This window comes from Calypte anna, chromosome 28 (genome assembly GCF_003957555.1).
Source record: "Calypte anna isolate BGI_N300 chromosome 28, bCalAnn1_v1.p, whole genome shotgun sequence".
NCBI lineage: Eukaryota > Metazoa > Chordata > Aves > Apodiformes > Trochilidae > Calypte > Calypte anna.
In genome coordinates, this window is record NC_044273.1 from 433,769 (window position 1) to 446,491 (window position 12,723).

The following is a 12,723-nucleotide window of genomic DNA, read 5'->3' on the forward strand; positions in this document are numbered from 1 at the left end:
TTGGATGTGACAAAGGATACAGGAGCCTGAAGCAGACAACTGAGATGACCCAAAGCAGGGAGGAGGTGAAACTCTTCCCCACCCCTGGCCAAGGGGAGCTGAGCTCTTGGTCCTTTTGTGTACAGCCACTAGCAATGCCCTGAGCAACCACACAGGCGGGTGCAGCTCGTGTGGACAAGGTGAGTGCTCTCTGCTTTAGGAGCATGGAGGAGCCCTCTGGCCACAGGGACAGGAGCCAGCAGGAGAGGGCAACAAGGACCCTTCCCCAGCAGGCCCAATGCAGCTGGCCAGGGGGAAGCTGTGGCACCACTGTCTGAGGACAGACAAGGCTCCTGTGGTGGCAGGGGCTGGTGGGTCTGTGCCACAGGATGACCCTAGGTCTCACTGGGCTGAGCCTAGAACCTGGTGGGTCACCATGGCTGGACTCCAGCTCAAATGCCCCCAGCCTGGTAACAAAGTAAGCAAAGCGAGAGACCTGTTCAAAGAGCACCTTGTTCTGTTCCGGGAGGGTTTCAGCTCCTTCTTCTCTTCTTCTGAGTTATCTGCCACTGATGTGTTCTCCTCATCCTCTTTCTCTTCCCTCTTTATTTCACTGGTTCCTGAGGAGACGCTGCTTCGCCCCAGCCCCCCGGACAATCCTGCTGAGGAAACAGAGCCACACATGGAGGCTGGAGGGGTCTGACCTGCACGGAGGGCTGGGGGGGTCCCCAGGTCCTGCCCCAGCATCCCAGACTCATCCTGCACCACTGGTCCACAGCAAGAGGTGCTGGGGAGATGCTGGCTCTGCTCTGCCACCACTCCTCACCCTTCTCCACCTCCCAGAGCCTCCACATTATCACAGCCCAACAGCCCCAGCACAGCAGGGCCCGGGGGTTCTGTGTACCCACAGCTGAGAGAATGGGAACATGCAGGACAAACCTCTGGAAAAGGCTCAAAGTAGAAACTGACCCCCGGATGCTGTGAGGAAGCATCAGCCTTGCTGGAGCACCCCCCTACCCCCAAGGCTGCTGCTGCACAGGGCTGGGGGTGACCTGAACCACCCAGCTGTGAGGAAGCCCCCAGCGTGCTGGGGTGCAGAGCTGCCTTACCACTGAATGTGTCCTGCTGCCTGTTGAGGTCAGGGAGTGAGCTGGGCTGTGATGGAAGTGTGACATGGTTGTGGAGCATGCTGGGGTTGCTGGACAACCCATCTTCTGGGTGACCTCCTCCCACCTACAGCAGAACAAGCAGAGCAAGCTTTGAGGGGAGGTCATTGGCATGGCCACAGTCACCCTGAGCACAGCCACGGGCTGGGGGCAACCAGGTGTCCTCCTTGCATACCACCCCTACCCAGAGTGCAGGCATGCAGGAGGGGAGAGACAGCCTGCCCCAGACCCAGCTCTCCTCTGGTGACTAAGGTGGGGGCACTGCAGGAAGCAGCTCCCTGCCCATCAGCTGGACCAAGCAGAAAGCCCCCATCGGTGCTGTTCCCCCTGACTGTGCAAAAGTCTGACTGTCCAGATGCAAGGACACTGGAGAGGACACCCTGCCTGGGCTGCATGTGTCCTGACTCCATCAAGCATCAACATTTCTGTGACTTCCCCGGTGTCACCAGAGCGGGGGACATCCCAGCAGCCTGAACTTTGGCCTGAAGAGTAAGGACACAAACAGGATGGGTTGGGCAGCCCTTCTGAGCCCATACCCCTGAGGCTGCAGGACTCTCACAAGGTTGGGCAGGACTGAACCAGCGCTGCTCTCAACACCCTTGTTTCTGCAGCTGGCAGCAGTTTGCAACAGAGAACACTTCCCCACACACAGGATTCATCACTTAGGACCAGAGGCTGGGGAAGCACTCCTGGTTCTCTAGAGACTGGAGATGTGTTACTGTCTGGTTCAGCAGGCAAGCAGCTCTGCCAGAACCACGTTCCTGTGGTCACCAGCCCCTAGACAAGGTGGGATGCTGCTGACCTAGCATGGGACCCCAGCACCCATGTGCTCAGGGATCCTGGAACCTGTCACACTCCCTGGAGCCTGAATGCATCATCACAAACCAGCACTCCCCACATGCAGGGATGGACACGGTGCCTGCCCCAGTGGTTTGGAGCAGAGAAGTCCTGGTGAAGCCTGGCTCTCTATACCCACAGTCCTGATCTGCACCGGATCTCTCTCCCTGCATCCCCCCAAGGACATTTTAAAATAATTTTGAGGGATTTCCACCCATGTTGCAAAGGAGGAGGGTGAGCTTTCACCACCTCTGCCTGCCCCGAGAAGGGGCTTGAGCATCCAAGAGCCTCCCCTGTGCTGAGCAAGGATTCAAAACCCTGCATGGAGTCAGCAAGCCAGCCTGCTCCTGTGCACATCACCCCTTCAAAGCTGTCACCAGCTGACCCAGGCTGGGCCACAGTGACAAAGGAAACATCTCTCTGGACTCTATGATGTGGTTCCCCAGCACATCCCCTCCAGCACTCACCAGATTGGGGTGTCGGTTCCCCAGGGACATGACAGAGGTGGGGAAGGCCTGGCCCAGGCTGCCCACGGTGGCACTGTGGGCAGGTGCTGAGCCCAGCAGCCCGTGCATGTCCCCATGGTTGCTGGGCATGGTGGCTGTCTGGCCCACAGCGTGATTCCTCAGCACATGGATGGCTTCGTCCAACCTGTCTTCCATTTTGTTTTGCTTGGAGGACAAGAGAGAGAAATGGTTCTGGGTTAACACCTGGAGAGCCACCAGGGAACGGCTGATGGCAGCAGCATAGCCCTCCAACTCTGTCAGTGCCTCCACACAAAGGGACAAAGGGCCATGCAAGCAGAACGGGTCACGAAACCCAAGGCAGAAACCAGCCAGAAATGGGCTGGGGCGGGCCAGAACCGCAGGGAGGAGGATGTGAGGCTGAGGTTCTGCCCGCCCCAATCTGCTCAGCTGCTGCCAACCACACAGCTCCCTGCAGCCCAGGGACAGGACCCACCCCCAGGTACAGAGGAGATGGGAGAGAAAAAGAGGAGGAGGAGATCTTCAGACAACACTTACTAAAGTGTGGAGGCTCCCTTCGTAGCTGGGAGATAAGGCACCAGCACCCTGTCCGCTCGCCCGTGACCACTGGGATGTGCCTGGGAAAAACAGGGAGAGCTTGGGAAGGGGGGGCATGGCTGCCACTAGATGGGGCTGGAAGCTGGGCAACCAGCTCTCCGTGGGCCAGTACACCACGTACAGCATCCCACGAGCTACCAGGGCATTGCGTGGGCCACCACAACCACCAAACGGGCCACTCAACACACTGTGCACAGCACTACAGGGGCCGCTGCATGGGCCACCGTGGCACTGCACAGAGACTGTCACCCTGCAGGGACAAAACCAGCCACCTCAACCATGAGCTCAGGTTTTCCCCCTGCTCCCATCACAGCACTGGGAAGCAGTGGAAGCTCTCTTGCCCACCTTCTCACGCTGTGAAGGGTCCTGGTCTGAGCCCTCAAGGCTCCTGTGGAAATCTCTGAGCAGTCTCCTGCTGTGGGCTCACCTCTGCACTGACCCAGCAGGAAACTGAGCTCAGAAGTCAAATCTGACCTTAAATTTCTGTCCCCAAAACGAATGGGCAGTGGCAACATGCTGTGAGCCCAGGGCTGGGCTGTGCCCACTCCCACCCAGTGCCCCCCCTCAGTGCCATTCTGCTGCGCAGGAATGAGACCTCTCCCACTGGATAGGAGCAGAGAGGCTTTCATGGGGAGCTGAAAATTATTTCTGACTAGTTTGCTCCTTTCCAGCTGCCACTGTGCTCCTCCCATGAAGACAAAATCAGAGACAAGCTCTCCCAGCTTCAGAAAGATGGGACACTTGAGGCAAAGTTATGTCTGAGGGACAGGAGCAGGTCTCTGAGGGTGGCAGCAAAGCTCTAACTCGAGCACAAGGTGTTGCTACCATGTGGGCCAGGCCTCCAGCAGAGCTGCCTGATAAAAACTCCCATGCAGGAGCAAAACCAGGTGCAGGCAGAGCCACTGCCCTCCTTCCCGTGGCATTTGCTGCACCCGGGCACTGCTCAGCTCCAGACCAGGAGACATTTAAAGCAAGCAAGACATGCAACTTCCCAGGAGACATTTAAAAAGTATCTTCAAGTTTCCTTGACTTTCTTCTTCGCTCTCCTGCTTTTCAAAACAAATGGCATTTGGTGAGCTTGCCAGAAGTGTCTTCACTGAGGGTTTGGGGTTGATCTGGAAAGCAGAGTGCCTTGGACAGCAAACCTGATGTAGCCTTTAGATAAAGAGCAATGGTTTTCACCTACCTGCAAGCCCCTGAGGGGAGCCGACTGGTGTAGAGGGGTTAGATGAGAAGTTATTGCTAGAGTGATCAGGGGAATAAATCTGGAGCGAGAGAAGCAGGGCATGGTCAGCAGAGCCCACCCCTGTGACAGCTTTCTCTGTCCCCAGCAATGCCACCAAGCCCAGGTACAGTGAGGACCCTTCAATGGGGCCACTTGACAGCACCCCCCTTCCCACACCAGCTCTCAGCCAGTGCCACAACCCAGCCCACCAGCCCCCCTCCCCCAGCAGTCCCCCATTAACTCCAGGGTCTCTCTCTGTTCCCACTATCACCACCCCCTGCAGCTGCAGCCTCTGTTCTTCATATCTCCACTTCTCAGGGTCCCAAAAAATGATCACAGGGTGCGGTGCTGAGCACCCATCTGCTCCCATGCAGAAGCAAAAGTCCCTGCACTGAGTGGGACAGAGGCAACCCCAAAGTCTGGCAGCCCAGTGGGTCCAGTGTTCTCCAGTCTGAACCAGCATACACGTGGCCAGGACTACTGGGATCTGTAAGTCCTGCTGCAAGGGTTGTCCTGACAGATCAGTACCAGACTGGGTGGATGCAGAGCTAGCGCAAGGGCATGAGTCTGAAAGACCACCATAAAGTCCAGTGCCTCAGTTTCCTCATCTGCCAAAGGGTGCTTTTGGACAGTGTCAGGAATCAGGGTGGCAGCAAATGGAGGGGAAGAAAACCCTCCCCTCAGAGGCTGACCTATTTTTGGGGTACATTCACCCAACCTTCTCAATGTGTTCATCTTCCCTCTGCCTAGAAGGTCCCTGTCAGAGAGGGGAGGTTCAGCACTGCAACGGGACAGGGACAGGGTCAAAGATGCTCAGAAATTCTTACTGAAGCTAGTGCCTTCCCGAGGGCATCTCCTGAGCTCCCAGCTGTGGTTCCTCTGTTACCTGCCAAGAAAGGACAGATATCACTGCCAGGGCAAAGGAAATCCAGCAGGACAAGGCACCTCTACAAGACCTTCTCTGGGGTCACTTGCTCTGAGCTTCTCAATCTTCCTGCTTTGCTTGAAAATTAAATGGATTCCCATCTCAGAGCAGACCCAGAGGGCACACACATCCTGGCAGCTTTCATGGGGCTGCAGCAGAAATAACATTTTAAGGTGCTGGGTTGAAGGTGTCATGCCATGAACAACCACCAAACGTGTCTGCTGCAGCACAGCCCACTTCCAGGGGGCAACTTAAGCCCCTGCAATCCCAAACTCCCATCTCCTCCTCTACAGCAAGGTTTTTCTATGAATCAAGGTCAGGATTCTAATTTCCTGAGGAATATGGGTACGTTTCAGTAACAGGTTTTGTAACAAGTTCAGCAGGGTTAGAAATAAAAGCACTAGGAGGTGGCATCCAAATGGCAGCACCAACCTTCCTATTCCAGATTTAGATGAATGGCTTCACACATACCCTGCCTTGCTGCAATGCAGATGCAAACCCTTCCCACCACTCATTTAAGCCATTACACCTCTGAGAGACATTATCACAGACCCTGGTTTCCCCCAGGCACACCAAGCAAGGTGCAAACCCCCAAGCCAGCCCAGGCATCCTGCAGCAATAACCTCAGGGCAGTAACTCCAGGCACGGGTGACACACAAGGGACAAAGAATAGCTGAAGACATCAGACATAGAAATTGGAGGTTTGCACAAGACTTTGACCTTCCAGGTTAAGCCTCTGCAGGGCAGCAGAGTGAGAGGGGTGACCTGGAGGCCACGGTGCAGCCGGGCTGTACGTACCCATCAAGGTGTCGGTCCCGCTGATCGGGGGGGTGTGACTGGAGACCCCATAAGGTGTGGAGGCTGAGGAAAAGCCCGACACAGAGGGGAGCCCACCATTCACCTCTCCTGAATGAAGCTGGTAGTTCTAGCAGAGAGATGGAGAGGGGTGAGAGGTGCCTTCAAAGGGCTGACAGCCTTCAGCATCCCAGACCCCAGCCCTCACTGCCCCGAGCTGACAGCTACAGAAGGGGGTGATGTGGTGTCCCCAGCTGTCCCCCAGCCCACCCAGGGGGATGCAGGGACACGTTACCATGCGTTCGTGCTGATGTAAACTGTTGAAGCCACTGGACTGTGGGAGAGGAGAGGAGGAGCTGCCCAGCATGGCACCATAACTGGACTGGCTGATGGCACCCGGTGAGCTCCACAGGTCTGGAGAGTTATGGAGACCATCTGGAAGGAAAACCAGAGCTGAGCAGGGCAGACCTGCTGCCATCATCCACAGCACAGACAGGGGCAAGACAGCCCAGGCTGAGGTGGTGTATCTGTCCCCATTGTGTCCTACCTACTCTGAGCATAACCTGCTGAGCATATTGGAGCCATTTCATAGAATCCCAGACTGGTTTGGGTGGGAAGGGACCTTAAAACCCACCCAGTGCCACCCCTGCCATGGGCAGAGACACCTCCCACCAGCCCAGGGTGCTCCAAGCCCCATCCAACCTGGGACACTGCCAGGGATGGGGCAGCCACAGCTTCTGGGGGCAGCCTGGGGCTCAGCACCCTCACACCAAAGAATTTCTTCCTAATATCTAGCATAATCTCCTGTCTTCCAGTTTGAAACCATTTCCTCTCATCTCATCATTCCCTGCCCTTGTCCCAAAGTCCCTCCCCAGCTTTTCTGGAGCCCCTTCAGGCACTGGAAGGTGCTCTAAGGTCCCCCCATTGCAGCCTTCTCTTCTCCAGGCTGAACACCCCCAAATCTCTCAGCCTCTTTTCATTTTAGGGCTCCATGTCTCATGCTTTCCTGCCCTGATCTCCCTCCATCTCATGGGCTGTGCAATTCCTCCCATCAGCTGCACTGGGCTGGGCAGCCCCTGCTCTACTTGGCATGCAGGACATGGGGGTTGTTAACAACTCACCTGCCATGTAAAAGGCTCCAGGATACACAGTGCTGGGAGGTTTTGAGGAAGTATATCCAGCTGGATCCCTGCTGTAGTCATCACCTGAGTTGGATGGATACACCTGTGGGGCAGGAATAGGGGTGAAGAGAAGTGCTTTGTGCCACAGCCAAGCACTCTGGGGGGGCAGAGATGTTCCATCTGCCTTCCCATAACACCACAGATCCCTGCAGCCTCCCCCCCAGGGATAACACTGGCACCAGCAGAAGTTTCAACTCTCTGCTCCAGTTCCCTTTTCTGTGGTTATGACTTTTTATGGGTAACCACAAAAGTAATGATTTCTGTGTGCTAACCCTGCACCCAAGGGCATGGGCTGGGTGGTGGTGACAGGGACTGCTGAGTCTTTGGGACCCCTGAGCTGACCCTGCACAAACTCTTCACAGAAATCTGTCTGTCCCACTCAAGGGAAAACTGAGGTACAAGGCAAGCACAAAACTGAGAAGTCCCTCAAAGGGGATGTCACACAGGAGGGGATATCTCTGCAGGTTTCTGCAGCAATGTTCAACTATGCTATTTTAACAGCAAATTAACCAAACCCATCCTAGAAAGCCCTTACAGAAAATCACCTCGTGCCCACACAAAACCATGCTGCTTTTTTTTTTTTGCTTTTTTTTTTTAATTAAAACAGAAATTCCACACACAAAGAAATCAAAATGCCACTCCAGATTACGTGGGAACCTTTGGTACAGCCTATTTTCATCCTCACTGATTCATTCTGAAACTGCTAACTATTTTTTTTTTAATTTTCTTTAAACACACACACGACAGCAGGGGTGGGTGCAGAAGCTGGCCAGGCACGGTCCAGCAGCTCTGCCTGGAAGACACAGCTCTTTTGGAAAGGAAACCTGCCCCCAGTTTCTCTTTCCCCACACCCAGCCAGCTCCCTCTGACACTGTGTCCTCACCCAGCAAGGAGAAAATTGTTCTCTATTTCTGTAACTGCCCAGAACACTGAGAATTTATTCTTTTTTCTTTTTTTTTTTTTTTGGGAGGGGGGAAATAGAAAATAGGAATTTTTCTGTAAAAAAAACCCAAACTCTGAAAAGCACCAGCAATTACACTTAAATACATTGCTTGATATTTTGTAGCCCATGTTTCTGCTTTTTTCGAGCAGTTTCCATTGAAGGTGGGGGGGTTCAGAGCCCCAGGGGCAGGCTTGGTCCCTCATCACCCACTGGCTCTTGGGCAGCTGAGACCTGAGGGGCCAGAGGGCACCAAAAGCAACTCCAGCTTGAGACAGGGGAACTTGTAAACTAAACGAAAAAAAAAAAAAAAAGCAATAAAAAAAAAAGAAAGAGAGGAGGGAAGGGGGAAAAAAACCTGACAGACGCTGGCAGCTGCCCTTCATTCCTCACCCCAAAAAATTCACCACAAGCTTTGCCTTTGTGCGGCACCGCGGGCCGGGTGTGGGCAGAGCGTGTGGCTGGGGAGAGCAGGGGAATGGAGGAGACTGCGAAGAACAAGAATTCAGTAAATTGACTTTTCCTATAATTTGATTAAATAGCGGGAGCCGGGAGAGGGAATCGAATGAAGCACATCTAATAGGCCCGCACCATCTGCCGGGGGCTGGCAGCTGGCCAGTACGCCAGGCAGCTGTGCCGGCAGCACGGGGGGGCTGCAGAGAGCCCCAACATCCATTTAATACATCCAGAACGAAAAGAAAAAAAGAAAAAAAGAAGAAGAATCTAGCAGAGAGCAGGGAGGAGATGCCCGGGGTTGCAGAGCAGCAGGGAGTTCACCTCACTGCGTACCCGCTCTGCTCTGCCATCCCTCACCCCCCATCTCCTCCCGGGGATGGGTTTCACCCCAGGGCTGGCCACGGCCCCCCCAAATCTTTCAGTTTCAAAGCCAACCCCGTTCTCCCCAGCAGGGGCTGAGTGAGGAGCATCCCCGCACAGGGCTGAGCCCACAGGAAGCAGTAAATCAGCGCCAGGTCCCCGCTCCCCACCCCGTGGCCCCACGGCAGCTTCGGCAGAGGCCTTGGGGAGCTCCAGGTGAGGTCATTTCCTCCACTTAAAAAACTGCCAGCACGGCGAGAGCCGCTGGAAAAGCCTCAGCGCTGGGATTCGCAGGGCTTTGTGCTGTGGGTTGTTGTTTCTCACCCCCCCCCTCCATCCCCATCCCCACCCTTGTCCCGGTTTTGTTGCTCAAACACATGAACCGGGGTGGGACTTGAGGCAGACAAGAGCCAAAGAGAGCGGTGAGCAGGCTGCCTGAATGGTTCCCAGCACAGAATCCTGCAGGAAGAGGAACAGGACTGGCACAAAATCCCTCCCCAGCTCCCAGAGGCAGGTGAGGTGCAGCAGGGGCTGAGGAGCCTCATCCAGCCCCAGGTCCTGTGCCTGGACACACCAGGTCGTGAGCTCTGACCCTGCTTTCCAGCTCCCAGGGGATCTGTGACCCAGCAGGTGCCACTTTGCCAGCCCTTATTTCCCAAGAACTAACCCCAAAGGGCTGGGGGTGACAAGCACAGGTATCTCTGCACCTGACCAGCCAAGCCAGAGCTGCTGGGTCCCTTACTGGCATCCCTTCCACACCTCTCTTCAACCACCCCACCACTGCTTCTTGGTGACTGCCCTTCCAGCTGCCCTCAGCTATTCTGATCACTGACCTCTCCGAGTTTTCCAAGCAGGGATTTTAATAAGATGCTGATTAACCTATTTATTCAGCACAAGGTCCAGCGACAGCACAGGGAAGGCTCCTGAGCAGGCGAGCCAGACAAGAAAGAGCCTTTGGATCTGCTGTGTTTGAGGGCAGCAACTATTTTGGCTCCACATTTTTCTTGTCTCCTCGGTGCTGGTTTCTCTCCCCATGTGTGGAAGCTCAAGACCAGACCGAGGAGCAGGAGGTGATGGCAAAGAGAGGGCAGCAGAAGGCAGCAGCACTGGCCTGTACAGCAAGAACTTAGTGGTCAAGGTGCAGCCAGGGAGTTCTGGGCTGGAAAAACCCATGTGTGGGTGTCAGCTCGGATATGGGGAAGGGGGTGAATTCTGGCAAGCGCTGAGCAGCTCTTCCTAGGGGGGATCTGGGCCCTTCAGGGCCCCACCAGCACAACAGGCAGCAGAGCCTGGTCACCTTTGAAATCTGAGGCCAATAAAGGGCCATTTGTCAGGAGCCATGCTTTGCCCACATGTTGACTGGGGTTTAAAACCTCCATATTTCACATAGAAACTCAATGCAGCCACAGGGATGCAGATTTTCCCTGCTAAAACACAGATTCTTGGAGCAAATCAGCACTGTTGACTGAAGCTGGTTTCTGCATGATGTGGGTCTGAAGGAAGCCTCCAGTGCCCTCTGGCCTGGGAGCCCAAGCCAGCAACAACCCCCCGGTGCCTTCCCCTCCCTCCAGTGTTCCCAACATCAGCAGCTCAGGGTGTGTTTCCAAAGGCAGAGCTGGTGATGGAAGTCACAGCCTAAGCTCTGCAGTAGCAGTGAAGGATGTCCACCGTGAGTGGACACACACAGGAATCCTGCAGGGAACAGGGAGCAAGCACCCACTGCACACCACATCAGCTTTGGCATTGAGTGGCACAAAATGCTTGGGAGAGGAGGGGACAGCTCCAGCACAGCTTCAGGATGGCTCCAGCCTGAGCTCCAGCCCCAGTCCAGGCTCCAGCACAGCCCTAGCCTGGGCTCCAGCTCTCCTGCAGCCAGAGCCCATCCATCCCCCTGCTCCAGTGAGGAATGCAGCCCCAGCTGCCTCACAGCCAGACAGCTCCCATATTCCTGAAGGAACTCTCCAGCCCACTCCAATTAGCTTTCCTGGAGATCCCATTACTTCCAGCCACAAATACATTGTTCACTTTATTCCCCTGTAACAGCCGCAGGAGCAGGGCTGACAGATTCCTACAGCCTGCTCGGTTTCCTTATAAAACAGCCCAAGCAGTGCACACACCTGGAGCAGCCCCAGCTGCCTGCCCATATTACAACTGCTTTGGTTTCCCTTCTGGAGTGAAATCTGATCACACCCAATATCACATTTCACCCGGGCACTCAGGACATAACATCAAACAGAGGAGGGCAGGGGTTGGGCTTCTCCATGTTGTGGCTCCTGCTCCCCCATCAGTGTCCTGGAAGCACAATCTCCCAGTGCTTCCCCAGCTCTCCTACATAGGAAGCTGTAATGGGGAAACCCCTTCCCAGTCCTGCTAAAATCCCAGGATTCAGTGTTTGGGGTGGCTGGACCCGCAGGGCTGGCAGCTGCAAGGGGAGCAGGGATGTGCAAGGGATGAGGGACTGGAGAGGGGATGTCTGCAGGGAAAATGTTTCTGTGTTTCTGCCACTCACCGAGGAGGGGAGTCCAGGAGGCACCTTCCGAACCTTTTTGGGCTGCCCATCTGGTTTAAAGAAAATTAAAGAGGATCTCAGTTTTGAAGGGGATTAGAGAGAGGGAAAAAAGCAGCTACAGTAAAAAGTGCTCGAGGACAGAAGATGCAGGTACAAACAGGGCTCAGATCCTCAGTGCCCTGTAGGCAAGGAAGCATCAATAGTGAAAATATCTGAGGATGAACCTCTCCATGTCTTGTCTGCACCCTTTGAGGGCAAGTTTCACCCACACACATGGCTCACAGTGCAGGATTTCCCAGTATAAGAGGTGCTCACCACACAGGGAAGAGCTGCACTGGCACCTTGGAAGAGACCAAGCCTAAAAATTACCCCTTGTTGGGGCTTTATTTTTTTTTTTTTTTTAAAACACCTGAACTGAGTTGGGGCTGTAATTTTATTTGCACTTTATACAGTGACATTCTTGGAAAAGCCTCACTGCAGGAAGGCAGGGATGGTGCCCACCCCAGGCCACTCCTTCCCCATCTCATCTCTCCAGGTCCAGCTCTAAAAGGGAGAACACAGTCCAGGGAGTGAACTAAGGGAGTTCAGGGGGAGGGGGAGGAAAACATCTCAAGAAGTTGCTGAAGGGGAAAATGGTTAAAAATTGGATGTTTTGGGTTTTTTTTTTCAGTTTATAATTCAGGAAAGTCCCAGCTGGGGGGGTTCAGGATGCTAATACAACTCTGCCAAGCCAAGGTCTCTGCTGGGTTGCAGTTCAGGAGGAGAAGTTCAACACATGGAACAACCTGATTGCAAAGGAATAATTTTCCAGGCTGACAGTGTAAACCAGCAATGTTTCAAAGTGGCAATATCAAAGTGGAGGAGTTTTTCTGAAAAGCACTGGAAAAACTACATGTAACTTCTGGTTTCGTTTGCTGGGGAAAGCCCAGAATAGCAGCAAGAAAGTGACTCTGGAGGGTGTGAGGGGGAACTATGACAAGAAACACAAGTTCTGGAGAACTGAGGCTTTTCTGCACTCAGAAGTTAAAATTCACACCTGACCTCAGCCTTTGTTAAAAGCAAAATGGCTCATTCCCAGACATGGGCAACTCCCACTTTGGAACCTGGAAGCAGGCCAAGTGGGCAGGAAAGGTCCTGGAGCAAACACCTCCTGTGTCCCAAGGGGCAGGGCACCTGGACCTCACGCTGCTTCTTAACAGCTTATTCCTGTTTGCTTGCAGCAGGACAGGGGCTCCAAGGAGGGCTGTCAGCCATAAAAACAGCCTCGA

At 54.4% G+C, this 12,723-nt stretch overlaps 1 protein-coding gene across 15 annotated transcripts in view; it reads right to left on the bottom strand.

The window, feature by feature from the left end:
• Window positions 1–12,723, bottom strand: part of TCF3 (transcription factor 3) — a 77,709-nt gene that overhangs the window by 12,477 nt on the left and 52,509 nt on the right. For 5 of the 15 annotated variants that reach the window (XM_030466568.1, XM_030466567.1, XM_030466565.1 and 2 more), the window contains exons 8-17: window positions 11,456–11,505; window positions 7,131–7,233; window positions 6,305–6,444; window positions 6,013–6,139; window positions 5,117–5,175; window positions 4,251–4,329; window positions 3,005–3,084; window positions 2,450–2,653; window positions 1,089–1,212; window positions 491–638 (exon numbers count right to left, since the gene is read on the bottom strand). In XM_030466568.1, the coding sequence (XP_030322428.1) occupies window positions 491–638; window positions 1,089–1,212; window positions 2,450–2,653; window positions 3,005–3,084; window positions 4,251–4,329; window positions 5,117–5,175; window positions 6,013–6,139; window positions 6,305–6,444; window positions 7,131–7,233; window positions 11,456–11,505 (1,114 nt within the window). Of the gene's footprint in view, window positions 1–475; window positions 642–1,088; window positions 1,213–2,449; window positions 2,654–3,004; window positions 3,085–4,250; window positions 4,330–5,116; window positions 5,176–6,012; window positions 6,140–6,304; window positions 6,445–7,130; window positions 7,234–11,455; window positions 11,506–12,723 lie in introns of all 15 variants that reach the window. The other 10 variants (XM_030466554.1, XM_030466559.1, XM_030466556.1 and 7 more) reach the window with 4 other exon arrangements.